This window comes from Abrus precatorius, unplaced genomic scaffold (genome assembly GCF_003935025.1).
Source record: "Abrus precatorius isolate BTA unplaced genomic scaffold, Abrus_2018 Scaffold9, whole genome shotgun sequence".
NCBI lineage: Eukaryota > Viridiplantae > Streptophyta > Magnoliopsida > Fabales > Fabaceae > Abrus > Abrus precatorius.
In genome coordinates this window covers 32,874,493-32,901,546 of record NW_020874439.1, presented here as the reverse complement: position 1 = coordinate 32,901,546, position 27,054 = coordinate 32,874,493, and the positions used below count along the sequence as shown (strand labels likewise).

The window sequence follows — 27,054 nt, the reverse complement described above, 5'->3', positions numbered from 1 at the left end:
AAAGTCTTATTTTGTCTTTTTTTATTTTGGTCAACAAGTTCTTATTTAGCAACACAGCAAGAAAGGATAGAAAATGTATCATTTCAAAAGGCTAGGCTATTTTTGGCCCAGCATCACTTCTAAAAACTTCTTGAAAAAAGCCCATCCTAAGCCCGAGTGTGAGAAGTTAATATCATATACATGTCTTGGATATTTTTGTCGAAATTATGTCTGGTCTGAGAGTTATAGGGCTTTTATATTTTGCTCATGAGCGTTGTAGTTCTCTGAATAGTTGAGTTGTCTTTTGGGCCTTTGTTCTTTCTGAGACTAGGGGAGAAAAAAGGAAAGCATCACTAATTGTTAATACAAACTTTTTTTTTTAATGGATAGTGTTTAACACTCGAAGAAGAGAAGATTAAACTTGATGATTCATAATAAAGGATGGAAGAAAATGACAATGAACAAAAAAAATTATAATTTGTTGCACGTTTGAGTCTGTTATGGAATAAGTAAAATAAAAATTTATTTAAGACAAAAAATCGGTTTAATAAATAAATTAGATAAAATAAGTAGAACACTAAAGGAGGAGACCGAAATGTTTAATGTATATAAAATGATTTCTATATCTCTCCGCTGAAACAAAACTTAAATTATATCTCTTAATCTGATTAATTGCATGGTTAAATTAATTATAAAATAATTGACCTTAATATCCTTAATTTACATATATAATTGATAATATGTGCTTTTATAATTTATTTCTACATATTTATGTAAATTATTTTTGTGAATAAGAATATTTTATAAATTATCTTAAACAATAATACTTTTTAAAATTAATAATTATGATTTTTTTAATATTTTAGTGATAAAAAAATTATGTATGTTTCATTTAATTTTGGGTTTCTAAAAATTAACCAAAAAAAAAAAAAAGTCTAGACTTGTTGGGAACATTTTGTAGTGACACGTAAACATTGCCAGAATCAAAAAGAAAGGAGTAACCTCATCAGCTTCAAAGCAAAGGCTACGCAAACCCACACTCAAATGTCCACTGTCAGAGTTCAAGTTTCGGCGTGTGCGCTTTCCGCCACCGTCAACCACCTTCGCCTCCGCCCAAACGTCGTCGTTTCATTCAACAACCATTTCGCTTTCAGACCCCAAAGAAAGCCTCTCTGCGTCTCTCTGTCTTCCGTTCCTCCTTCCCAACCCTTTGAAGTCGCCGTTAAAGCTTCCGTCACCACACCCAATAGGCTCGGCGACTGTAAAAACCTCTCCTTTTACGCTTTTCTTCTCTTTTTCCCTTTTGGGTCTCTTTGGTGGAAATTGAATTTGCTGTATTGATGATGTGGGTGGTTGTGAGTGAAGCTATGGAACAGAAAATTAGGATGTATCTAGACTTATGTTATGTCCACATGCATTGTCAGTTTTAACTCCATTTCTCACAACATTTTCTTTCTAAGAAATTTTAAGTGCTGTTTGGATTCTGAAAATGTTTTCCTATGTCTGTGGTTAAGTAATTTGTCATGTTTTTTGGAAGTGGGAATTGACATTTGATGTTTTTATTTTTTTCTCGTGAAATTATCCTGAAATTGTAGAGAGCTAATTATGCATATATTTTTGTATTTAAGATAATAGATAGTGATTTTTTGTTGGAATTTGAGCTTTAAACTTGGGGTTACTACCTGTAATCAATCAGTGAGTCTTCTTTGAATTGTGTTTTCAGGCCCTTTTTGCCAAAGAGTATTGCTGACACTGGAGGAAAAACATCTACCTTATGACCCCAAGTTGGTGGATTTGACCAACAAGCCAGAATGGTGATCTTCTGCTCCATTAAGTTTTTGTTTTCTTTTAGAGTGGTCATCTCCATAAAACCGAATCGCCTACACTGTTACACACCACAACTTGTCTGGTCCTCATATTATATTTGTTCCTTTCCTTATCTTTTGTTTTGGTGATTTAGGTTCCTTAAAATCAATCCTGAGGGTAGAGTTCCTGTGATAAAGTTTGATGAGAAGTGGGTTCCAGATTCAGATGTTATCACACAAACATTGGAAGAGAAGTATCCTAGCCCGCCATTGGTGACCCCTCCTGATAAGGCAACAGTGTAAGCATCTGGCTTATTGATTTGCTCATCGTTAGAAGATACTTGAAAGTCAATAAATTTAGTTCTCATGCTTAGTTGTTGGTTGCTTTGAATTTTTAGAAAAATGCATGTTGCACTCATACAAGCTTAAGTACGGTTTCTTTCATACCCTTTTTATTTATTTCTGCCTTTGGTTTTCCTTCTACTTTTCGTCAGTTTTTATTATTCGATGTTTACATGACTATATTAAAATAAAATGTACTACAACGATTTAATGTATGAATGTGTTTTTTGTCTGTAGGGGCTCAAAGATCTTTTCTACATTTATTGGGTTTCTCAAGAGCAAAGATCCCAATGATGGAACACAGCAAGCGTTACTAAGTGAACTGAGCTCTTTCAATGATTACCTCAAGGAAAATGTAATGTCTTTTATGCTCTTGTCTCTCTGCTATTTGTTTGCAATCTTGATTAGACTGTTGATTCGTTGATAATCTCTTTTTAGCCATGGAATGTTACAATGGAATTGTTTGTCACACGATCACAATCTTTACTTACATGATTCCCCTTTCTGAGCTGTAGTTTCTTCTTTAAGTTCAACCCTGGTAAGATTTAAGCTAAATGGTGAAGCGTGAAACGTGAATTACCGGAAGTTGGTATACATATGTTGAAAGGATATCTTTATTACCTTCTTTATTTTTTTATTTTTTTCTGTATATGCATTTAGTACGGAACTGAGATGTGGCAAGGACAAGCAAAAGCTTGGGATACATATTAACCTATATATGGCATCCTTCCCCCTTTTTCTCCTCTCTGCCTTTTACATGCATATTTCTTTTTATGTTTATTCTTGTAGACTTCTTTTGTAACATGTATTGCTGCGCTGATGCTTTTTACACTCCATCTACATAAGATGTTACCACATGTTAAACGGGGATCATGTGTCACTTTAATTGAGCGGATTTGAGAAAACGAAGGTATATGAGAAGATAACTTAGGGATCACACCTAGGTTACTTAGGCTGCAAGTGTCTCATTGGGGTATCTTCGAAATTTTGTTTCCCATAGTATGGGGTCTCCCTGAATATATATGATCAATATCACCCAAAAAAGACTGGTCAAAACTTAGGAACCAATTCGCTCAGAGCTGTTGATCCAATATAGAGTTATAGACTGCTTTTTTAAACTAAAACCCTCTAAACTAGGTATCATTTCCTGATTCTGGCCGAGTTGGAGATATTGACTAATATATCTCCCATTCTCAATGGAAAACCCTACTTGGATTTTCATGACTTAGCTAAACAAGCTCTTTGATTAATTTAAGGAGGCCAATAACTCCCATAATATCATTATGGTTATCTATCAGTAATTATGAAAAACATGATCCTAGTCCAAGATGGGTTATATGTTACATAACATTTGGATTCTGTTTTCTTATCCTTCGAGATTCTGCCTCAGTGAGTTTTTTCAGTTTTGAGGAAGGGGGTTCATTTGGTGGGAACCTTCTACTTTATTTGAATGACTTATCTTTTTCCTCTTTATAGGGTCCTTTCATCAATGGTAAAGAGATATCTGCAGCAGACCTGTCACTTGGACCAAAGCTATACCATTTGGAGATTGCTTTGGGGCATTATAAGAAATGGGCATTGCCTGATTCACTTACCTCTTTGAAGTCTTATATGAAGGTATGTTCAAGATGAGTCTATTCACTCAACATTTTAATATCATTTTCTTGTACTTCAAAGTATATGAGAACATGATACATTAATAATTCTTTGTTTGATGTTTCCTAGGCGTTTAGTGATGCTTTGAAATTGTTTCATTAACATGTTCGCAATATCTAATAATGTTGAATGTACAGACCATTTTCTCAAGGGAATCGTTCGTTAAAACAAGTGCACAACCACAGGATGTCATTGAAGGTTGGCGTCCGAAAGTGGAGGGCTGATATGCACTCACCCTGTTCTATCATTTCCATCAAGAGTTCAAGCCTATATTGTTTTGTACTATAGCCTTGTTTATTTACTATGGTCTATGGACAATAGAATAATTATTTATCAAAGAATAGTTGGCCACAGATTGTTACATGTTTGATAGGGAGGCCAGGAGGCTGCATTGCATGTAGATGAATATAACGAAAATAACAGCATTTTCTTAAGAGAAATCAGAATTATATTCCTTATTTTTCTTAAACATTGTTGTGCACTGTCTAAGCAATCATTTTGTGATGGGAATGGGCTAGTACTAAACGTGGTGATGAAGAGTCTGGTCTTAAAATCCATCTCCTAAGTAACAGTATGTACTCAATGGATAGTGAAAGCAGAGTTCAACGGATGAGAAGTTCGCCTTTCGGCCTTGTCATCAAGTACTAAATAAATTATATGGTTTTTGTCCTTTGAAATTGCTAAATTTTGAAAATAATAAAAGAAAATGTAATAAATTGCATCTTTATTAGTACATATTTACAATGCACGAAATAGACTAGGGGAATGCTTGGTAAAGCTGAATTTTTTTTAAAAGAATCCTAATATCACATTAATCAATAATCATAAAAAAAATAAAGGAATTATTTTCATTACAAACTTATGTGATTGTGTCAATTTTGAACACTCTAAACAACCTAACAACTTCCTTATTTTTTTTTATTTCTTCAGTCTTCAATTAATAGTAAACAACCAAATACTATAACCATAGTCCTCTCCTGATTATATTTTTGCTCGATATAGCCAATAGTTCTGCAGCATCTACGCGAAAATTACATTTTGGATATTCCAATTCAAAATTGAAAAATTAATGCATTTTTGGTTTCATGTTTAATTGGTAATGTATTTAAATTTATTTAAATGCTACTATTTGTAACTTTACGTTTGATATCTACTACTTTTTAATATTAATCCAAAAACTCTTAGATTTATTTCGATAAACGTAAAATAGTACAAATCTTAAATGAACAGGCTATAATTTCGACGTTATAAATAATTTCTGACAGAAATATTTAAACACTCAGACTAATACTTAAAAAGCAAACGAAAAATTTAATCAGAAGGGGCAACCGCAAAATGATTTCTATGCATTTAGAACGTGAAATAGTCTAAACAAATTTCATTTCAGCATGAAACAAGGAGGCTCTTTAAACCCCCAACCGCCATGCAACTACAAATACACAATGAACAACATTTCAGTAAGGAACACATATACTGTGATGATGACTAAATCCATCATCGTATTACTGTTAATTATAATAATAACCATATTTTTCTTCATAATAAAAAGATAAATAGCAATAAAAACCAAGATCATCAAGATCATCATAATAACAGCTTTCAAGCATAAGGCAGTGTGGAAGCCTAAGATCTTTAACTTGTTCACTGCACCTTTTGCTCAAACTCGCGGTCAAATTAAGATTTACACAACCTCGCAAGTCAAGTGATTCAAGGTGTTGGCATCCATTAAGAATTGCAAGCAAACCATCATTGGTGAGTTTGTTTACAAATATCTCAAGATGGCGCAAGTTGGGCATGGTTTTTGCAATAGCAAATGCAATAACATCAGCCATGCTACTTTCGTTAACAATACCTTGAAATTTCAACGTTGTCAAATTAGAGCACAATTGGCCAACAGCTTCAAGAGAATACAAACAATTATCACAAAGGTAAATGTCAAGTTCCACCAACTGTGGACACTTATCAACAACGAAAAACAATCCCTCATCTGTTATATCCTCACACAAAATAAGCCCCAAGCGTGTCAGTTGACTTGTACTGAAAATTTGACAAAAATACATGAAATATAAAAAAGAATTCCCAATCAATGACAATAAAAATAGCATAATAAAATCAGCACAAGTTTAATTTATCTTTTTACTTTTCACAAAAAAAAAAATAGTATTAAAATTCACTTTTATTGACCAATTAAAATTCTCTCCAAGATTTATAATTGTCTCAAGAGATTCAATATCCATACATTATTATAGCTTTTGAATAAAAGCCAAAAAAATCTTATAGAAATAAAATATTTTTGTGTAGATGTAAAACATAGATTAAATATTTTGTAATAAAAAAGCATTTTACATAAATTTAAAATTCATTAGTATTTGTTTTTTTTTCATATTTTTTTTTATAAAAATAATGGTAAGAGTATGTAATTTGAATCTTAGAATAAATTCTTGTACTCGGCCAAAAGATGCATCTAGGAATTATTTATTTCAAAATAATTCTCCTTAGATACACAATATATATTGCATGATAGAACGCTCTCAAGGACTCAGGAAGAAATGGTATACCTATTTGCAAGGTATTTGAGGATAGCATTGGTGCCAAGAAAAGCAATTTGAAACTCTTCGAGATGACCACGACTCTGATCAATTGCATAGCGACAAAACTTCTGAATCTTCTCAGCTGTAGAACAGGGTAAAGGATTAAAGTTGCAAATGTGAATGGTGCGCCACATGAGAGGGTCCTTGCAAATCTTCCCCCACAGAGAGCACACGTTACGTGCACTGGTCGCAATCTCGATCACACCCAAGCTGCTGAGTATCTTTGCTGCACGTCTGTAGGAAGTTCAAGCCAGTTTGGCCCCTTGGCGTTGTTCTTCTCTATTGCATCTTTACTTGAACACGATGCCATCTTCGATGCAATAAACGTTTGGATTTTGAATTACTTTTGGTAGTAATACCTTAATAAATAGTGTATCCTAAGCCTTTTGAAGCTTAAAAGTCGGGGATAAAATAGGCATTACATATAGTGTATTGCAACTTTAACAGTGATGCAAAAACTCTTCAGCTACCCGAATAACCTTGAAAATATGGAATTTCTTTGAAAATATTCGAACTCTTAATTGCTCCAATGTTCTAAGGGCTTTGGATTGATCAATTTGTATCGAGATATGTTTTTTTTAATAAATAAGAAAATTTATGACATTAATATGATTCATCAAAACTTTTGCAGTTCGATGGTTTCAAAAGCATATCTTTTAAGGGCATGTATATGACTAATTTAATAAATGACTAAATAATTTAAACACATAGGCAGGTTTCAAAAAATTTATGTATTTAATAAATTTATTTGAGTAGAACTTTTTAAATTAAGTTAAAAAAATTTATACAAAAATTATAGTTACTTTCATAAATATAATAAAGTATATTTCAAGTTATAGTTTAAAAGATTTTATTATAAGATAAGTTTGAATAATTTATAAATTTTTTTTAAAAAATTTATAAATTAATTTGAATCAATTTAAGATAAACTATATTGTTTTAGTTGAATCTTTGATCATACAACTTTAAGAGAAGTGATGAAGCATTTAGGATAAACTTTTTTTAAGTGAAAGATAAACTTTTATCCTAGGATATATATTAAGACAGTGAAGTAGATAACATTACATTATCTTATTTAATATTTAAGATAAAAATTAACAAAATAAAATATAAAATGTATTCAAATGACAAAATTATTATTTTGTTGAATTAATATATTTTTAAAAATATTCATATGATATTCTAAAAAATAAAAAATTATTTTTTATAATTATTTTATATAAAATATTTAAAAGAGTATAAAATATTAGAAATAATTAATAGAAAAAAAAAGTACGTATTGGTTCTTTCTTCGTTCAGCTATGAAACATTATTATTACTGTGTTCGAATAGCAGTGTAAAAAAGTACGTAGTTATTTATGATTAAACAGAAAAGTACGTATTAGTGGTTGAGTGTAGATGTACAAAGTAATGTATGTGGGTACGTATAGCCCCTGAACAAGATATCTGAAAGGAAGAGAGGACACGCGTTGGTTGGCCAATAAAATCTTCATCCTCTGTATTGGTTGGGTTTGGTAATGTCCTTTTACTACAATTCGGAGCCTGCATCTGTTGCCCTTACCAAAACAACGACCTCACATTCCGCTTCTAGCTTCCTGATCTGGGGCCCACAACCCATTATCTACGGCCAGGGACATCTTCGTACTTTCGCAACCACATTAAAATTTTCAAAAAAACACCTGCCACATCATCGATCCGTGTGTCTTTCTCACATTAAGACCCCGCCGTCGGATCACCGCCTCTTCCGCTATTCCTAGCCGTCCATATTTCCCTGACTGGAAAAGAAAGAAGCGTTTTGTTTTTTATTTTTTAATTATTTATTACATTTATTATCTTCCTTCAAAATCAAATCAGATCCTCAATTATTTGCAGGTTCTGCTCGAACGAGACAGTTCTGTGAAAACTTTGAAAGCTCTATTTGTTTTTAAGGTAGGTGTTGGAATCCGAGGTTGGAAAGCTTCAAACTCTGCAACCAACTTTAATGGCCGCTGGAGAAGTTACTAATAAACCCCTTTCCCTTCCTCCGTACCCCGAGGTATGTTTTAGCTACCCCTTAATCCCATCATTTTTTAATTAATTTACCTTATCAATTTTCTTATCTTTAATTTATCTAAATTTTCCATTTTATTTTCTGGAAAAATCTAGGAGATTTTTCAAATTAAACAAAAGCTAAAATTAGTTCTACCGATCCAATTTTTAATTTTTCTTAAAATTAAGAGACGTGTTTGGGTTTCAGCTCAAAGTATTTTTTTTCTTAAAAGGTAATGAGAAAACATAGAAAACATTGGAAAATGAAATAATTACAAAAACAGAGTTTGGGTGTTTTAATTTTGTAGATGATTTTGAAGGCAATAGAAGCACTGAACGAGGAGAATGGTTCAAACAAGTCTTCAATATCAAAGTACGTAGAATCAACGTACGGTGGATTGCCTCAGGGCCACAAGGCACTGCTCAATGTGCACCTTGGAAAAATGAGAGACAGTGGGTTGTTAGTGTTTTGGAAAAATAATTACTCAAAGCGTGACCAAAACGCGCCACCGCGGCGGGGCCGTGGCAGGCCACCCAAGCCCAAAGACCCTCTGCCTCCGGGTACTACGTTGCCACCTCCCCGGCCCAGAGGCCGCCCCCGAAAGGGCCCAAATGACCCACCAAGGCCCCCCAAAGCTAAGTTCTCAACTGGAAGTGGGAGGCCCAGAGGTAGGCCCAGGAAGATGGCCCGACCCGCCGGAGGATTTGGTGGAGCACCGCCTTCCAAGGCGGCCAGTGGGAGGCCCAGAGGTAGGCCTCCCAAGGTGAAGCCCACGTTGACAGAGATTAATGCTTAACAATAGAGGCTTGTTTTGAGTTTGGGCTTTGCATGGATAATAGAAGATTATAGAATGGAGCAATTAAGTCACCTGGGTTGTTAATCTTCTGCTAACATGGATGAATTGTTCTGTACAATCGTATGTGTATCGTAGTTAATGAGGCTTTGTTGGGTTGTATATGGTAATTGTGAAAATGGGACAATGGGTAGAGTTGGGGAACTCAATTCTAAAATTCTTGATTTGAAGAATCTTTGCCTAAATGTGCAAATGGGTTCTTCTCGTGTTCACTCAATTAGCATAACTCTTGAATTTTCAAGGAACATTTTAACTACAAGCAGCCTACTTAAATGAATGAAACTTGTAAAAGTCATACTAAATATAAGTAAAACCCATTCTTAAAGATGGTTCTAGTTATTTCTGCTTTGCCAATCTATGGATCTATAAACAATGTTTTGATATTTTATATTTTTAATGCTTTAAAAAACAAAGGAATCAAGCAAGACAACACCATACGCCTTATATAGATAATTATACTTGTCAAGTACGAAAGAAATTTGAATAAATCAGCATCTTATTTCTTTATATATATATATATATATATATATATAAATGAATAGGTACTTAAAGACAATAAAGCATGTATCACTTAAATTAATTATCGTTAGTATTTATTTTTCCATACTTTGACAACATATAATTGCTAATAATGTAAAAAACCAATTTTGTTAAAGATGGATGTTAATTAAATTGATGTATGATTATGTGGTAATGAATTTAAAAATGACTTAAATAAGAAAAACAAATCATATTTTTACTTGACTGTTTGTTTAAAAATTAAATTATCAATTCAAAATAATACTACTTGTGTTAATTGCTTATGACAATAAAAGTTATCAGATATTTATGATTTTACAATTTTAATTTAACAAATATGATTTTGTTCAACTTTTTCGCATTGTGAGTTTGTTAATAAGTGAATATATGCTAAAATAATTTGATAATGCTAAAAAATCATATTTTTAAATGTTTATAAATCTTACAATGTTATTTAAGGATGACAGAAATTACTCATTCTCATAAATATGCGGAGCTGAGAACATGTTACAAGTAAAAATATCATTATCATACTTGTAACTTTGATTAAATATAATTTTAATAGATGAGTTAACATTTAGTAGTTTATAAAAAAATTATATATATATATATATATATAATATTAAAAATATAAATTATATTAATATATTTTTATTTATTGAATAAACTTTGTTATATTCTCTTGCATAATTTGAAATGTAAATATTAAATGAAAAATATATGTAGTTATTATCTTAAAAAATTAAACTATATTTAATAATATTTTTTATTTACAAATTACGAGAAGTTATGAGAATAAAAATAGAAACATTTAAAATTGTTAATACCAAATGTGGCCGATGTTTAAACAAACAAATTTATTATTTAAAAATTTTAAAAACAAAACTGTATATGACTTTAAAAAAAAATAATACGAAACAAAAAATTAACATAAAAAAAAAATCTCACATCAGATATATAAACATTTTTCTTTTACATAAATCTCATCCAAAGACACAGAAATACGTGTTACTAACGCTAATCTTGCTGTGATTGATTACGGTGACTTTCTTTTGTATATTAAAGGTTTTTTAAACTTTATAATAAAAAGTCATTTAATTTCACGACAGAAAGATTACAAAGATAAATAAAAAATTTAATATTTAAAGTTAAAAATGGGGTCCTATTAATATAATATAAAAAAATGAAAATATCTATCAATTATGGTAAACTTTTTTTTGGCAGTAATTTAACATTAGCAAAGGGGATTGCGCGTTCTGTAAAGTATTATGCTGGTTGCTCACATAGTGCGCACATAATATTCCTTTTTTTAAAAAAAAAACAATTGGAGTAAGGGTACGTTAGGAACTGGCAAACCAAAAATTATTTAGTGAATAAGCAAATCACTTTTTTCTAATGTCGATAACACCTTCATTTTTTAACTTGGAAACTTCAATTTGATAGTTACTTATAGCAGGGTTTTTTTTATTTTGTCCCAAAAGCTGGTGGAGTTGGATATTTTCATCATTGTTACAAATTTAGTTAGTTTAATTGCATCTTGTTATTACCTTAATTACTGTTCGTATATATCCATTGTCACTTTTTTTTAATTACTTAAAAATATTTATTAATTTAATTTATATATAAAATGTAATTTTACATACAAAATATCTCAAAAAATAATTATTTATATTTTGAAGTAACAATAAAATTACTTCTATTTTTTTTTATTTAGCTTAATTTAAATTTAACTTAGATTGCATACGTTACATGTTTAGATATGATAAATAAGTTTATTATTAAAAAATAAAATAATAATAAATTGCTTATTTTGGACTAAATAAACCGAGTTAGCATATATTTTAAATTTAGTTTGCTCTTTTATATCAATAGTTTTAATTAATTTATTTATTTGGTATATACTCATTTTAAGGTTATACATATGATACATTTACAATTCGATCAAATTTAACAAAACTTTCGTATTTTGGTTTTCTAATTTATAATGTACGTTGAATTATAACTATTCATGAAGCCTTTATAAGACTTTTGGTAATTTGTTAATCTTTAAAAAATAAAAAGTAACATGTTTTTGTTGCACCGTAATATTCCCTACTTTTATACCCAATTTTTACATAAAGAAAAAGGAAAGGGAGAAAGAGCGAAGTTGGTCACCTCCCCCAAGAAGGAAAAAGCCAGCAAAGCAGGGTAACAATAAAAATCTGTGAACATGCAGTCACTTGCCACGTCATTGATCCCAGTGACCACCTCACAATGGATCCTCAACCGCAAGATCCTCATCCGTTTGTAGGATCTAAGCCGTCCAATATCCCAAAAAGATGAACCAGGCGTGGGTGAAAAAGAGGAAGGGTTTGCATCTTTTTCTTTATTATTTTTTCTCCTTTTCCTTTGTTTTGCAAATATTTTAATTTATTTATCCTCCTTTAAATCCAGCCTTCAGATATTTGCAAGTGCCACTCACATCAAAACTGTTCCTTTTAGTGAAAATTTTAAACCTGCCTCTGTTAAAGTTTCTATTTCTAATTTTAATCTTTTTATATTTTCGCCCTGTCACACAGCGTTCTCCTAAGCTTCTTCACCATCTGAAACTTCAATGGCGACCGAAGAGGTTAATAAGCCTTCGTCACTCCCACCATACCCTGAGGTAAACTCAACTACTACCCTTTTACTCTTTCTCCAAAATTTGAATCTTGAGATAAATTTTCCTGGTAGAATCAGTTATTTATGAATTGGTCTATTTTCAAAAAGGAAAAAAAAAGTTATTTTTCAACTGTTTTCTTACCTCTTCATTTGAGAGTCAATGCTCTCGAGGAATTCTAGGAAAAATCAGGTCGTGTTTTTTTGTTACTACGTCATAGTTCAGCTGTTGTGTAGGTTGATCTGGTTTTGTTCATTAGTTTGGATTTAGATGTGTTGTTGAGCTGAGTTGTAATTTCAGCTTTTCTGATTGATGCTTAACTTTATAGAAGTGAAAAATATGATGTATAGTAAGGTTTTATTAGATATTATTATTAAATAATGGGATTTTAAACAAAGTTTTTTTTATTCTATTTATTATCTTTTTATTTTTTTCTTTGGTAACCTACGAATTTAAATAAAATCGGGAGACCCTTTTATTTTTTCGAGGTTATTATTTGTCTTTTTTCTTTTATAGTGAATTTGGCACTACTTCATCTCGAAGTGTTAAATTTTTTCACAAACCCGTTAACCTGAGCTATGATTAAGAGAGGCAAGTTTTGTTGCTGAAAGATAGCCCAAGTTGTTGATGGTGGTGTCGTGTTATGTGTGTTTCAGATGATAATGAAAGCAATTGAAGCCCAAGGTGACAACAATGGTGCAAACAAATCGGTGATATCAAAGTATATTGAGTCCGCCTATGGAGAGTTGCCACCAAGCCACTCAACCCTTCTGTCTAACCACCTTAACAAGATGAAAGAGAGTGGTGAGATAGTGTTTTGGAAGAATAACTACATGAAGAGTGACCCAAATGCCCCACCAAGGAGAGGGCGTGGAAGGCCACCAAAGCCCAAAGAACCTCTTCCTCCGGGTACTATTTTGTCCTCACCAAGGCCTAGGGGTCGCCCTCCAAAGGACCCTAATGCTCCACCAAAGTCATCAAGTGTCAAAGTGTCAAGTGGAAGGCCCAGAGGGAGGCCCAAGAAGATTGCTAGGACTATGGTGACATCAACAACTGGCTCCACTGGAAGGCCTAGGGGTAGGCCTCCTAAGGTGAAGCCCCAATTGACAGAAGTGAGTGTTGAACAATAGAAAACTCCTTTGGTGACCATAAAGTAGTGATCTTGAACTTGATCTAATCTTCCTTTATAGAAGTGGGTGTGGTCTTAGTTTTCTTTTTCTTCCTTTAGTGTCAATGTAATTGCTTTGTAAAATTGTGTAGTGGATTAGTTTATGGGAAGGCTTTGCTGGTTTCTAATTATCAATGAGGACAATGACTAGAATTGGCGGTGAATTGTGTTCTCCTTGTGGTGCTCTAACTTAAGAATTCCTAATGTGGAAAAGGGTATTGTCCCTTGTGGTTATTCTTGTTCATTTTTTAGCACAATTGGAAAAAGGATTAATTTCTAAAACAATTCGTTTATTCGTTAAGACTTTTTCAATTTGGTAAGATAATTTGAACATATATTTGGTCTGAAATTCGATCTAACATTTTGGATTTTGGGAGATGATGTTAGGAATTTGACTTCGCTTTGCTTGATGAGAATTGGGTTTAGTCAAAGACTGAAAGAACCTCGTACGTAATTATTCTCTGTTCGCTCGATAGGACCTCGTAGGTGGTGTTGTGTCTACCTGGGAAGTCTACATCTTTTTTCAATGATGAAATTAATGAATTGCTACGACCACTCTTCTAGTTTTCCATTGTCTCGCCTTTGGATGGGATTTCAATTGTGTGGGAATCTTTTACAGATTTATTTCTTCCAAGTTCTGCCCTTTTGATTGATGGCAATCAATATGGTAAGACATTTAGACACAGGGAATCAAACAATATATAGGGAATGATATAACATTCATCTATCCAAGATTGTCTACTAAAATGCAACAAAATTAAAATGTACATTGCTTAAATTGAACCATTTCCCAATCATACTTAAATCTATCAAGTGTTGAATAATATGTAAATGTAAATTTAATGAAAAGATATAATTTATGGAACTGAAATAAACGTGTATAAGTAGTCAGTTGAATGTGAATCTAAACAGGTAAGTAATACTTCTGAAATGATTTCATAACTTTTAATAGCTGGAGATTGGCAAGCAAATTCCATGTAAAGTGGTAAACAGTTTTGAAATTGAGTCTAAATAAGAGAATCAGATTCAAAATTGAATAGTGCACAGCCACTAAGTCAGCGAAAGAAGATAAAAATGGGTGATTTCTAGGAAACACGCGGAATAAGAAAGAAGTGACCCAAACCAAAACTTCTGGTTCCATTAGAAACACACATGTAGTATTATACACTTTCCAATATAATTCTTTAATACACTTTTGTTATTACTTGTTTCTTTAAAAAAATACAAAATGAACAAAAATTGTCAAATTGTAAATGAGATAAATATAATATTAATAAATTTTAACTTGATAAAAAAATATATTTAAAAAATGTTAGACAATATCTTACTGGCAATTATTTTTCTAACTTTATCTAATGTACAGACACAACAATAGACAATAGGGTGAAAATAAAAACTTTGCTGCATGAGAAATTGTGCATGATTATCGAATGTAGTAACGATGGACCTATCAATTACTTTTGTTCTAGATTTTATTAATTATATATTGAATTTTTAAATGATACAAGCTTAAAAATTAGATAAAATTGAGTATCCATTTATCTTTTTGTATTTAATTTTTTAATTTTCAAACAAATAAAATGAAAAGTGATTATTGCACGAGAAATTTATTAATTTAGGTTGCAGTTGTCGATAAGATACAACAGTTTTATTGAATACTGGTGTAGTCTATTGTGTACCACCTTAAGACTTTTGACTAAAATTGGATATATTTTTATCACGGACACAAAACTTGTTTACGTACTTATTACTTTAATCAACTATTACATAAATGAATAATAGAGTTTGCAATTAATTAATAATATCAACGCACAAATGAAATGGATATAATGATATATAATACTTAAGGACCGTGAAATGTTTTTATCAAGTTAATAAAGAAGACTCGTGAAATACTAAAACATCGATCACAATATTTTGCTTCGAAGAGAAAAGAAAGATGGGAGGAATTAAATAAGTAAAACAAATAAAAACAAATAATTTTAAGATTTGCAGAATGAAATAAAAATTTATATATAATAATTTCTTCTTAAAAAATTACATAATATGATAAGATCTAATACATTATAATATTAAATAATATAAATTTTTTTATTTATTACAAATTTTACTCCATGACACTTAACACATTAGAATAGTTAAAATAAAATAAAAATATTTTTATAACACTTTTAACTAGAATATGATATTAATTTATGAGTTTTGTTAACTTTAGTCTTAAAAAAAGTGAGTTTAAGGATAACAATACTATATTTTAATTAAAAATATATGCATTTATTTAAATTTAAACATTTAATAAATTTTTTAAAAATATTTAAAGGAAACCTAAAGTTGAAGTTAACATTTTTTTATTAATTACCGTACATAATTTTTGCCCACTACTTTCTTAATATTTAGGCTATAAAATAAAATTCTTCATTAAAAACATTTATATTTTTAAATAATAAAGAATTTTTTTAAATAAAATCTTATTATTTTCAAATACTTAAAAATAATTTGAAGAGTTGGTATTAGCAATTTTTTTGTATGATGTTTATGTCTACGGAAGTTGCGTAAATCTTCCGTGTGAGGCTCTGTGGTTGGACGCGGTGGGAAGGAAGAGAAAAAGACAAATAAGCCCCTGAAAGCTATTTAAAATGACACGATGGGTGGCTTTCCCAGAAGCTAAGTTGGCCCGAAAGCGCTCTCTCTTTCGCTGAAACCCTAAAACCCCCTTTCTCTCTCAATCGCATGAATCTTTCCTCTCTTTTTCCTTCCAAACCCTAATTTTCTCTTCTTCGTTTAATTCATCAAAGCTTCTCACCCCCCAAAACGCTCACTCTCACAAACTCCCTCTCTCTCTCTCTCCCTCTGTCTCAATCGCTTCACACACTTATTTGCCCATTCCGTACGCGTTTCTCTTTTATTCGCCAGGTAATTCTCTTCCGTTCTCTCTTTTTTTGTCGCGGGGTTTTTCAACTGTGATGTCTTTCTGTGTGTGCGTTTGAGGAGGTGGGGGGGGGGGAGTTGAGTTGAGATGTTAGCATATTAGGGTTTGTGTGTGTTGCGAAGAGCGATGAACTCTAGACTAAAGTTGTAAATTTGGATGTTCTACAATTTTTTATAATTAACATGCTATGCTATTGGAATCGAAATATTTTAGAAGCAAGGATGAAATTTGCCAGGGGAGGGGGTTGATCTAGTATGTTTTGAAGTGTTTGGATTTCGATTATTTATCGGGAAGGTTATGCGTTTTAGTATTGGTTATGTCGTTTATGATTCAGGGCTTCCCTGTAAAACTGGGAGTTAGTGTTCAGACTGAAGAGAGATATTATCCAAGAAGATCTGTTGAAGTTGTAATGTATACGTAGAAATTCAGTGTGGAGTCTTTTAGGTTGGATCTTGTAGTTTTGATGTCTGGCAGGTTGTAGTCTTGAATTTTGGGGAATGTTTGGCTAGGACTTGTTATTCACTTTTGGCTGCTGAGTGTTTTACAAGATTAGCCCACATGATTTATGGACTTAAACTGGAGTATTGTATAAACAATGTTATCATCGTCTTAGTCCTGAGATTTTCCATTCAAATTATTTCTGTGCGATCTGTTTTCATTAGGATCTGGGATGCTTGCGTATAACTGATTTTATTTCTTAATTTTTGCAGGGCTACTTCACTGAAGTTTCGTGAAGGGTGTAACACTGTTAAATTGGAAGTGTAATGGCCTCGTCCTTGGATATGTCACTTGATGATAGAATAAAGAACAGGAGTAACAGAGGGAGAGGTAGAGGGGGCCTTGGCAGAGCCCGTTCTGGCCGTGGACCAAGCGGGACTCTTAGTGGTGGAAGAATGACTGGTGCTGTTAATAGTAGAAGAGTGCCTGGTGCTGGTAATGGTGGAAGAGCAACTGGTGCTGTTCGTAGAGGTCCTCTTATGGTTAACACTCGACCATCGTCTTATGCTATTGCCAAGGCAAGCTCAAAAACCGCGGATGCTTATACATGTGTTTGAGATTCTGATAAACTATAAAATATCCAATTATGAGACGAATCAGCATTATAGAAACTCAAAAGCAAGTGGAACTTCCTTCTTTTAGTGTTTGTTCTATGGAGAGGCGAGTTCATTTTGCATCATCGATGCCATTGTCATAGTTCCATAATGTCACAATTAATATGCACCTAAGAGTTGTTTGCTTTTGTTTTGGGGGATATGCTACAGATCTATGATGTGTGCAGGAGTTCTTTGATGATTCCTGGCATATTATGTGAAGGAGCTTCATTAAGTGAATTTCAAAATGGAGCTCTTAGCAGTAGCACAAAAATCATAAAACTATAAGTGGGGTTAAATTCTCTAAACCATGCAAATTCATTTCATTTACATGAGATGGCTTTAAATGTTTGGCTCGTTATGTGTGGACCGGTGTTTTATTGGATACTCTTGCTCAGTTGGGTTCTACAGTGCAAGAATTCAGTTTACTTCTAATTCATGGTATTTTGCAAAGGAGCTTTTCGCTTAGAACCAGAACTGGAGCTCTCACTAGTAGCGTAGCACTGGTTATATGCCGTGGGTTGAATTCTTTCTCCATTTACCATCTTTCACCTAGAACATTGATGTTTGAGTACGGGTCTCTCTTGATTAAATATATTTCCATGGCCAGATCTACTTCGTTAATAGCGTGTTTTGTTTTTTTCTGGGGATTTTCCTGCTCTGACATATGTTGAAGAATGGTGAATATCTTTTTTCTGGTCATAATCTGATGTGTTCTTTTGCCATTTTGGAAACTGTTCTGTTTGCTTTGGCCAGTCTATTCGCAGAGCTAGGCCTTTTCCATGGCAGCATGATTTGTTTGAAGATAGCCTAAGAGCTGCAGGGATTCAAGGAATAGAAGTCGGCACGAAGTTGTATGTTTCGAATTTGGACTATGGAGTGACCAATGAAGATATAAGGGTATATATTATGTCATATCATCATATGCTTCGTTCTTAGTCACTGTTTCTAGCCAACCTGTTTGGAAGTTCTCTTGAAACTTGATTTGCAACCCAGGAACTATTCTCTGAACTTGGAGCCTTGAAGCACTTTGCTGTTCATTATGACAAAAATGGACGTTCAAGTGTAAGTATTGGATTTTGTATTGTAATTTTAACTACCATTTTTATCTTAGTCTATTGTTGCCAATTGATTTTAAATCCCGGGGGGGGGGGGGAGTAGTACTTAGTTCTAAGTTAGTCAATTGGATTTGACTAGCCATTGACACTTTTCCCAGTTTAACTTAATTTATTTTTCCGGATGTGGTTTGTTTAGCAGTTTGTAGTCTGCATATAAGCTTTGCTGCTGTGGTTGCCAGTTTTTTTTTGGCTAAATGGTTAGTGTCTTATATTGTGTAACAGGGTTCAGCTGAAGTTGTTTATACCAGGAGAAGTGACGCATTTGCTGCTCTTAAGCGATATAATAATGTACTTTTGGATGGAAAGCCCATGAAGATTGAGATTGTAGGTTCCAATGCGGAATTGCCTATAACTGCACGAGTGAATGTCACTGGGGTGAATGGACGGAGGAAGAGGACTGTTGTCATGACGTAAGTTACTTGGCATTTTGGCCTGGCTTTTTTGGGTTTCTTTTTTCCCTTAAAAGTGGAAGTTCCTTGAATTAGTTTCTTTAGAATCCTTAATTTTTGTTAAGAAATGCTAATATTTGTGGACAATAAGCAATGGTACGTGAAGATAATCATTTATGATTTTTTAAGTATCATCCAATAAGTATGCTCTTACTTTGGATTGGAGGAATTGTAATTTTATATTTTTTGCCTTGTGAATTTTTATATGTATTGCTGTATTAAATACATATTGTATTTGTGCATTATAGGCTATTAAATACTTAGAGTTTTAAGAAACTGTTGCCCACTGCTCCAGTTTTGGGCTTATTTTTGGGGTAAATTGTGACATATGAGACCTAAATGAATAACCCTATTCCCCCAATTCAGTCACGAGGACGTTCTGCATGGACCAGAACACAGCCTTCTCTTGCTTACCCCACCCTCACCAAAGACCACCTCTTCTGGCATTTTAGTCTCTATTATTGCTGTTATTCTTTCCTCAACTTTATTTGTTATTTACTTATTTACTTTGTGTAAAACAGACTACAGCTTGTAAAAATTATGAATATGGCATGAATTGAGTGTTATGCATTTAATTATGCATATTGAGTAGATATATAATCTTAATTAAAAGTTTTAAAATAGCTGTTATCCTACTATTGTTTTTGGTGTTGACTGCAATCTAGGACGGTTAACTATGATGCTACATGATCAGAACATGCACCAACTGGCAAATACTTTTTCCTTTAGTATTACCATGTTCTGTTAAACTCCAGTTCTCTCTTGGTAGGACAAAAAATACTGCTTCAAATTGTGTACTAATGTTTAGAGGTGTTGCAGGCCTAGAGGTGGTCAAGCTGGAGGTGCTGCTATAACTAATCGTGGTGCTGGGTAAGTCTTTTAGATCATGGATGATTTTGCATTTTTTACTGAGCTTGAGTACAGGTTAAATGAAAGTTTGTGTGTGTATTCCAAAATATCTCATTAGCATGAAGATTTTGGTCATATATGTTGTGGATAGTGTATAATTTTTTGTGTATTATTAGTTAAAAGTGATTTCTGTTGTGGTTTATATATTTAGCTAAGGCTAAGTTTAATCACCCCTATTAAGGATTTATTGAAGAGTACAGTTGATGTTTCATTCATACCTGTTTTTACCATGTATTTGTGTTTTGGTATGCATGTTTTTTCAATTGAAAGGGATTTCTGAGTTGGTATATGCAAAGGGTAGAAGGGATATAAATATTAAGCTGTTGAACATTCTGATTTAAGATACATGAAGGATCATAGGTTAAGTATTTGTTTCTGGTGTCATGAAATGCCATGTTAGCAGGAAAGATATAAATTTTAAGCTGTTGGGAGTTCTAAGTCATATACTAGAAATCTGTTGAAAAACATAGGCTATAATCGTTTATTGATGGCATGAAGAAATAAAACAACTGAGATAGAAATTAGGGTGTATTTTAATAGTTAATTATCCAGAATCTCCCTTGAACATACACTGATCATATTTTGCATGAATTGGGCAAATTTGCTGCATTCTTCAAAACAGTTTTCTTCAAAGTGTATAGACTAACGAATTCCACGTCTATCGAACAATAACACATAGGATATCAGGTCCTCTGTTCAAGTGTAATTGCATTTTTCTGATGCTATTCTCAAATTGTTATTAGGTACTGTTACATTTGATTGGTTTATAATCCTGCACTCTATAAATATCCAATATGTCCATAGTTTAGTTTTTGAGCTTAAGTCGTTTGGAGGTTTGTAGAGCTGGTGTGTTTTTTTATTTTGGATTCCTGATTTGAAATTGTGGTAGATGCATTTTTGTGGGACATGACTTATTTTTATCATGTGATGCGGGGTAGGGAAGACTTGTTTCAGTTTAATTTAGGCACTTATACACGGTAGCTTCAGTAGAGTCAGGAACAATGGTAATAGGCATTGTACAGGTAATTTAATTGCCATTATGCTAGCTTTGTTATCATACAGGCACAGAAAAGGGCCCAGTATTGTTTTCTCTAGTCCTGTGGTATAGTTATTATATAATGACCTCATTTTCTTTCCTTTCCCGAAACCTGTCATTCAATGTTTATTTTATTTATTTATACAGCTGGGCACGTCGCGGTGGTTCAAGGAGTGGCAGTGGACGTGGTCGGGGCCGTGGTCGGGCTAGGGGTGGAGGTGCCCGGGGTGGAGGTCGAGGTCGTGGAAGTGGAAGAAAGGATGCTGTTGAGAAGTCAGCAGAGGAACTTGACAAGGAACTGGAAACCTATCACGCTGAAGCCATGCACATCTCATGAGAAGTGGGAGTTTATTTTGTAATGTTATTAATCTCAAGATTTGTGGTTGGCTTCCTTGTACAAAAGGCTCGTTTTCTTGGCGATACTATGGATCTTTTAGTGCTTTATGCTTTTAAATATGCCATCCTATTTGACCGCATTTAACTCGTGTTTGAGGTTGAATGATCAATGAGTGATTTTTGAACTTGTCAAAGACATAGATTATAGTCATATTTGCGTATCAATTCATTATATTATTTGTAATTGTCTTGCTCCCGTCATCTCTTGTAAGCGTTCAGCTAGTTCAGTGTGTTGCAAAGATCAACAGTTACGGGCAGCATGTACAAGGAAATATTTCCATCAGGAGTTTTAAATTCTCATCTCTTTGGAAACTTTTAAAAAGGTTTTATTTGTTATTTATTACCTCCGCATATTTTTCTAGCAAAAAATATACGTTTAAGAATTCACCTTGTGTACTAATCATCCCTCTTTTATATATATAATACGTTGCATTATTAGTCTGTGTTTTTGGCATTTTGATTGTCGTGCATGTTTTCTGTTTCCTTGTTTTGCTGAACCTCAGGCGTTCAACTTCACGCTTTTTGAATCCTCTTTTAAGTAGGTGCTGAGTCAGGTTTTACCAGTGGAGGATGCAACGCTCAAATTTGTAGAACAAATAAAACGATCAAGAGATATTTATCTTTCAAAACCATTATGCCTATCCACCAGTGTGATAACCGACAACGAAATAGTAGAATGGATCATTATAAGAACATACACCTTGCATCAGTAACAGTCCCCACTCAACAGATAAAAATATTTATTGATCCATGTTTACTTTAAATTATACATAGGAAAGCCTCAAGTTTTAACCCCGAAAAAACAATCAGGACCGAAACATCAGAAATAGCACTTCTCGGCTCACGTACTGTAATTCCTCTGCGGTATGCCTGGAGTTCCCAAGCAATTGTAACTCTTTTTTTTACATCTACAAACCCAAGAATACCTAAGAAAAAAAGAAACAAATATATGAATGCGTGTGGATATGCACGATAAAGACCATAGAGAGAGATGCTATTGTGGGACATGTGTATCCCTTTCCAGGTGTGGATCTGTCTCATTCTTGAGTAGTTTTTGAACCACCTCATCCCAGGTTGACCTTCCCCGACTTGATTTTGATTGGGTAGTTGAGGCGTCCTTGCTTGCACTACTGGATGCCTCACCTTCATTTTTTTTAGATGATTCTTCCTCTGCAGTGTCCACTGCATGAGGTACATTTAAGCTAACAGCCCTTTCCAAAGCATCTCTATGTTCTTTTTCTATGGTCTTCAACCTCTCAAACTTTCGTACAGTTGGAGGGACTGTCACAGTTTTAGAGCTGTGATCCTTCATTAACTAAAAGGGAACACCAAGAACAGTCAGAAATTCATTAAATGCATAAAATATTAAGAAATTCCAACAGATTTTTGGTCCATAGATCACATTATTATCAATAACAGAGTCTCAAACTTAAAAGAACAAAGACAAAAGCAGAACCATGTATTCTATTCCTAGTTATTTCTTGGGCATGCACCAAGGTTTTTTTTATTTCTAGTTGGGGTTACTAAACAGTGTTAGTGGAAAAAGAAGAGCAGCAAAAAATGCAAATGGTAGAATTTTCAAAACTATATTTGCTTACTTGTAAGGCTTTCTCTGCCTCTCTTTCAATCCAAATAATTCCATGATCTGAAGTTGCATTACAGGACAAGACAATATGCTCAAATCTTCCATCAACAGGAATGGCAGTCCTCACTTCAGGAGGAAATCTCCCACATCTGTGTTCACCATGCATCAAGCAATTTCATTATTTGGAACAATATATTACATTATTACTTCTAGGCCTGTAGCAGTAGTTCCGGACGAGGTTTAGCAACACATGATATCTCTGTGTCCGCACTCGGTGAACAATTCCTTGTGCTAAACCATTAATATTGAGAACTGTTCTTTAATGCGGGTCATAGACGAAGATGCTAAAATTAGTGAAACCATTAATTTTCCCGTACACTACACAAGTAACTTTCAATTCAAAAATAAATTATACGATTAAATTTAATAGATTTTATACATTTTAAAAAGATTAAATATTTTAATTATTGATAATATATATTTTAAATAAAATTAAAAATAAATTATACAAAATTTAAAATAACATTAAATTAAAAAATAAATACATAATATACGAAAAATCACTTGGCACAATAAAAAATAAATAAATCCTTAAAAATGCTCCTATTTGGGAATACCCATAGAAACACTTTCGTTCAAAGAATTAGTAGTTAAAATATATTTGTTTGATAGGGAATTCCTTTCAATACACTTACTAGCAAAAGAAATGGAAAAATCAGCTGGAATATTTGAATTAGAACAGTCAAGATGAAAAGGTCTATTTCGCTCAATGTTTGGAGTAAACAAAAAGATTAGAACCCCAAACAAATAAAAAATGAAAGACTCCTACTCCACAAGGCAAAATATACTGTGCTTAACTAATGAAGCTGGGGGATGACACGTCGTGTAAAGATACTTGATTTGATGTCCCAATTGAATCAAAACACACACACACTTACACAAGAAGAACAGACAAAGAAAAATGATGAAATACATCTAACCTTTCTAGTTTCTCCTTAATAAACGACACTTAGAATTAACGGGGTATGTAATAAAAAAGCACAAAAATATTCATAATAACATGATTCCTTCAGCATATGAAGACAAGAAAAGTTATAGTTTCATGAATCATGCTCTCAGCTAACTATTAAACAAGTCGATTCAGCACTACAGAATGATGTCACACAGAGCCACTGCTTAGGCAACTAACACAAATAATTTCACAAAAGCAATTTTTTATCATAGAAATCTAATAAACATATTCCCACAAAGATTGTAATTATATACAGGATTTTACTAGGAATATAACTGTTTGCAAGTTAATACCTGCAAAATTTTCTCTCAACAATATGGTACATTCGTCCTGGTGCATAAAGTCTCCTTGGATCCCCAAGCTTTCTACCCTCGGGTATAAAGGTGTCTCTCAGGCAAACCAAGAATAATAAGCAGGGCAAACTGTTTAAATCATCAAGGCCTGGTTTAAGACATCATCATGGTATTTTACTTCGCTCAATAATAAAGATTAAAGGAAAATAAGAACAAATCACATGATTGAAAATTTGAAACCAATGTGCTCATATGCATATCACAGAAAGGGCAACACTAACCAGAATATTGATTTGAATATATCTTCCAGTGGAGTGGCCGTTCTTGGCAAGAAATCATCCTGCACCAAGAGATAAATAAGAACAAGAACGTAGTTTAAACCGGCGTCATCATCATCATCATTCAATTGAATATAATTTATAAGCGAACATTTTAAATAACCCCACATAAGAGTAGTAACAACAATCAGGTTGATAATTTTGATCAAGAATAGAAGAGAGCGAAAAAATAATAATTTCACCTTTGTTTATACACGTATTACGTACGTTACATACATATTACCTTGCATAAGTACAGTTTTACACCTTTAATTTTATAAACATTTTTATAATTTTATCCATTTAATGACAAGTTCCTAAGCAATTCAGTCAGAGGCAATACGGTCAAGCTGACAAAAATCTCGTAGGAAATGTTTGAAAAAAGCGTTTTTTTTTTCTTATAAATAGTGACAAAAACATTACTTTTGAAAATTAATGTAAGAACCGGTAAAATTAACATAACACTATTGAAACGAAACAGACATTATTGTAATTATTTTTAAAAACTAGATTCTTTAAAAAATTGTCTTCTCAATAGCCTAATGATATTGAGATAATACATCAAATCACACAACCATCAAATAAAAAATGAAGTATTCTACTGTTTAATTAAAAACAAAGTTTAATTAACATGGATTATCATCCACGTCTCAATTAATTTTCATTAAAATGAAAGAATTATGGAACTAACCTGCAAAATAATAGAGTGAATGACATTGGCATATTTAACGGCCAAATTGAGAGACATACAACGAGCAGGAGCAAGAGCATAACACCGAATCTTCTCTTTGGGAATTCCACCCAAACGCTCTCTATGATTCACAACAAGAATTGTCAACAACGAAACCACACCAGACCCCAAAGAGTGACCCGCAAAAACCATTCCATAATCCGAACCATTCTCAACCCACAATCGCTTCAAAGTCTCCGATTCACGATTCAACAACCAAACCGCAGACTTCAGCAACCCATGATGAACATACCCACCATCGAACATTTGCTTACCCAATCGATTATCCAAAAGAAGCTTATAATCACTCTCCTTCACTAAATTGAGTCCACGCACCGCCATCACGATCTCGCGGTGCTCGTGATCGGCGTAGATTATGTAGGGCGGCGCTTGGCCGAGTGTTTCTTCGTAAGTGACACGTTTTATGACCCAATCCGGGTTCAACCCGTACCCGGTTGCGGGTTTATAGTACTGCGGGTTTCGGAGATCCGGTTCGTAGATGGCGAGAATGAGTCGGCAGACACGTGGTACCGGCTCGAACTCATCGGCTGTGGCGGCTGGCCACGTGACACTGTCGTAGGAGCCGACGTAGGTACAGCGTTTCCAGAGCCAGCGCGCGCAGCCGAGAACGAAGACGCACTCTACCCCACATGATACCGACATGGTTTTCGGGGCTTTTAAGGTAATGGGAGTCTTAGAATGTGTGGAAGTTTGGAACTTGTGGTGTCAATGGAAGATGGGTTTGGATATGCTTTCTTTCTGAGTGAGTGTGTTTGAGAGTGATAGCCTAATTAGGGGTTAATCTCTATAACACATAGAATGGGATGTGTTAGAGAGAATATAATGGAAGATTCTGGTGTGAGGTTAAAGCCTTCAACTTCAAACAAGTTAGCTGGAGAGAGAAAAGAGACTGAGATTGTGACTTTTTTTGTCAGATTCCAATGCTTGTCTTTGATTATAGTCATGCTTAGTCTTTGATGCTATTAAATAACCATCTACTCTTTGAAATTATAAAAGTAAAGGATGAAAATTATATGGTTTGATTATTTCAATGATTAAAAATAATGTTTTTTATTCAGTTTACAATACATTTTTACTAAATTACACAAATTTAAAAATATGTTAAAAATTTATAAGAAAAAATGTTAAAATTAATTATATTTTGATTTTTGAAAATTTATTGTATAATATTTAAATTTAGGGTTTCGTTAACTTCTATTCTTAAAATTAGGTTCAATATCAAAAAATAAATATTTTTTTAAAAATAACACATTTATTATGTTAAAATTATAAGTGTAATAAATATTTTTTAATAATATTATTGTACTTAATTTTCAAATTTGATCTTAATTTTTAAAAATATTATTATGTAAAGTTAAATTTCACTTTAAAGTCATTAGATTTTACTATTGTGATTAAACTATAAAGACAAATATATAAAAACATTAATACTTTTAAAATTCCATAAATTGTCTTATAAATAATATCAACTTTTAATGTATTGTCTTATAAAGGAATTAGACACCATCTTAAATTTTTTTGGATATTTTTTTCCAATGGAAAGTAAAATTTATTTTAATAATTAACCTAGAAAAAAATAAAAGACCAG

The 27,054-nt window shown here is 32.9% G+C and overlaps 6 protein-coding genes across 7 annotated transcripts; 4 read left to right on the top strand and 2 right to left on the bottom strand.

Moving 5' to 3' along the window:
* The first annotated feature begins 951 nt into the window (after window positions 1-951).
* LOC113849681 (glutathione S-transferase DHAR3, chloroplastic-like) lies at window positions 952-4,036 on the top strand. The gene is made up of 6 exons (XM_027479759.1): window positions 952-1,240; window positions 1,703-1,793; window positions 1,940-2,083; window positions 2,364-2,481; window positions 3,603-3,743; window positions 3,920-4,036. The coding sequence occupies exons 1-6, from the start codon at window positions 1,024-1,026 to the stop codon at window positions 4,004-4,006; spliced, it is 798 nt and encodes a 265-aa protein (XP_027335560.1). The 5' UTR covers window positions 952-1,023; the 3' UTR covers window positions 4,007-4,036.
* A 1,152-nt stretch (window positions 4,037-5,188) lies between these two features.
* LOC113851256 (putative F-box/LRR-repeat protein 23) lies at window positions 5,189-8,010 on the bottom strand. Its single transcript, XM_027481723.1, has 4 exons — window positions 7,952-8,010; window positions 6,341-6,607; window positions 5,350-5,819; window positions 5,189-5,211 (listed from the first exon to the last, which is right to left on the bottom strand). Exons 1-4 carry the CDS (start codon window positions 8,008-8,010, stop codon window positions 5,189-5,191), a joined length of 819 nt encoding a protein of 272 aa, XP_027337524.1.
* Window positions 8,011-8,240: 230 nt separating this feature from the next.
* On the top strand, window positions 8,241-9,605 carry LOC113850348 (HMG-Y-related protein A-like). Of its 2 annotated transcripts, none has more exons than XM_027480855.1 (2): window positions 8,241-8,408; window positions 8,722-9,605. In XM_027480855.1, exons 1-2 carry the CDS (start codon window positions 8,355-8,357, stop codon window positions 9,196-9,198), a joined length of 531 nt encoding a protein of 176 aa, XP_027336656.1. In that variant the 5' UTR covers window positions 8,241-8,354; the 3' UTR covers window positions 9,199-9,605. The 2 variants fall into 2 exon arrangements, with proteins under 2 accessions (XP_027336656.1, XP_027336655.1); XM_027480854.1 differs by having other exon boundaries at window positions 8,710-9,574.
* Window positions 9,606-12,229: 2,624 nt separating this feature from the next.
* LOC113850394 (HMG-Y-related protein A-like) lies at window positions 12,230-13,858 on the top strand. Its single transcript, XM_027480928.1, has 2 exons — window positions 12,230-12,418; window positions 13,069-13,858. The coding sequence occupies exons 1-2, from the start codon at window positions 12,368-12,370 to the stop codon at window positions 13,540-13,542; spliced, it is 525 nt and encodes a 174-aa protein (XP_027336729.1). The 5' UTR covers window positions 12,230-12,367; the 3' UTR covers window positions 13,543-13,858.
* Window positions 13,859-16,241: 2,383 nt separating this feature from the next.
* LOC113849268 (THO complex subunit 4D) lies at window positions 16,242-21,823 on the top strand. Its single transcript, XM_027479041.1, has 7 exons — window positions 16,242-16,493; window positions 17,220-17,525; window positions 18,357-18,500; window positions 18,597-18,665; window positions 18,941-19,128; window positions 19,987-20,037; window positions 21,260-21,823. The coding sequence occupies exons 2-7, from the start codon at window positions 17,274-17,276 to the stop codon at window positions 21,447-21,449; spliced, it is 894 nt and encodes a 297-aa protein (XP_027334842.1). The 5' UTR covers window positions 16,242-16,493; window positions 17,220-17,273; the 3' UTR covers window positions 21,450-21,823.
* On the bottom strand, window positions 21,791-26,321 carry LOC113849267. The gene is made up of 5 exons (XM_027479040.1): window positions 25,407-26,321; window positions 24,680-24,738; window positions 24,399-24,527; window positions 23,107-23,242; window positions 21,791-22,823 (listed from the first exon to the last, which is right to left on the bottom strand). Exons 1-5 carry the CDS (start codon window positions 26,106-26,108, stop codon window positions 22,503-22,505), a joined length of 1,347 nt encoding a protein of 448 aa, XP_027334841.1. The 5' UTR covers window positions 26,109-26,321; the 3' UTR covers window positions 21,791-22,502.
* Window positions 26,322-27,054: the final 733 nt, after the last annotated feature.

What these genes read in the sequence shown, in the direction of transcription:
- LOC113849681 (XM_027479759.1), top strand. Translation starts at nt 1,024, where the DNA reads ATGTCCACTGTCAGAGTTCAAGTTTCGGCGTGTGCGCTTTCCGCCACC. An exon ending in CCTCCTGATAAGGCAACAGT is followed by an intron (nt 2,084 to 2,363) that starts GTAAGCATCTGG and finishes TTTTGTCTGTAG; the next exon opens with GGGCTCAAAGATCTTTTCTA. An exon ending in CTTTGAAGTCTTATATGAAG is followed by an intron (nt 3,744 to 3,919) that starts GTATGTTCAAGA and finishes TTGAATGTACAG; the next exon opens with ACCATTTTCTCAAGGGAATC.
- LOC113851256 (XM_027481723.1), bottom strand. Translation starts at nt 8,010, where the DNA reads ATGTCCCTGGCCGTAGATAATGGGTTGTGGGCCCCAGATCAGGAAGCT. An exon ending in CTCAAATACCTTGCAAATAG is followed by an intron (nt 5,820 to 6,340) that starts GTATACCATTTC and finishes TCAAATTTTCAG; the next exon opens with TACAAGTCAACTGACACGCT. An exon ending in TGATGATCTTGATGATCTTG is followed by an intron (nt 5,212 to 5,349) that starts GTTTTTATTGCT and finishes GTGTATTTGTAG; the next exon opens with TTGCATGGCGGTTGGGGGTT.
- LOC113850348 (XM_027480854.1), top strand. Translation starts at nt 8,355, where the DNA reads ATGGCCGCTGGAGAAGTTACTAATAAACCCCTTTCCCTTCCTCCGTAC. An exon ending in CCCTTCCTCCGTACCCCGAG is followed by an intron (nt 8,409 to 8,709) that starts GTATGTTTTAGC and finishes TTAATTTTGTAG; the next exon opens with ATGATTTTGAAGGCAATAGA.
- LOC113850394 (XM_027480928.1), top strand. Translation starts at nt 12,368, where the DNA reads ATGGCGACCGAAGAGGTTAATAAGCCTTCGTCACTCCCACCATACCCT. An exon ending in CACTCCCACCATACCCTGAG is followed by an intron (nt 12,419 to 13,068) that starts GTAAACTCAACT and finishes TGTGTGTTTCAG; the next exon opens with ATGATAATGAAAGCAATTGA.
- LOC113849268 (XM_027479041.1), top strand. Translation starts at nt 17,274, where the DNA reads ATGGCCTCGTCCTTGGATATGTCACTTGATGATAGAATAAAGAACAGG. An exon ending in TGACCAATGAAGATATAAGG is followed by an intron (nt 18,501 to 18,596) that starts GTATATATTATG and finishes TTTGCAACCCAG; the next exon opens with GAACTATTCTCTGAACTTGG. An exon ending in ACAAAAATGGACGTTCAAGT is followed by an intron (nt 18,666 to 18,940) that starts GTAAGTATTGGA and finishes ATTGTGTAACAG; the next exon opens with GGTTCAGCTGAAGTTGTTTA.
- LOC113849267 (XM_027479040.1), bottom strand. Translation starts at nt 26,108, where the DNA reads ATGTCGGTATCATGTGGGGTAGAGTGCGTCTTCGTTCTCGGCTGCGCG. An exon ending in TTCACTCTATTATTTTGCAG is followed by an intron (nt 24,739 to 25,406) that starts GTTAGTTCCATA and finishes CTCTTGGTGCAG; the next exon opens with GATGATTTCTTGCCAAGAAC. An exon ending in GTTGAGAGAAAATTTTGCAG is followed by an intron (nt 23,243 to 24,398) that starts GTATTAACTTGC and finishes TGGTGAACACAG; the next exon opens with ATGTGGGAGATTTCCTCCTG.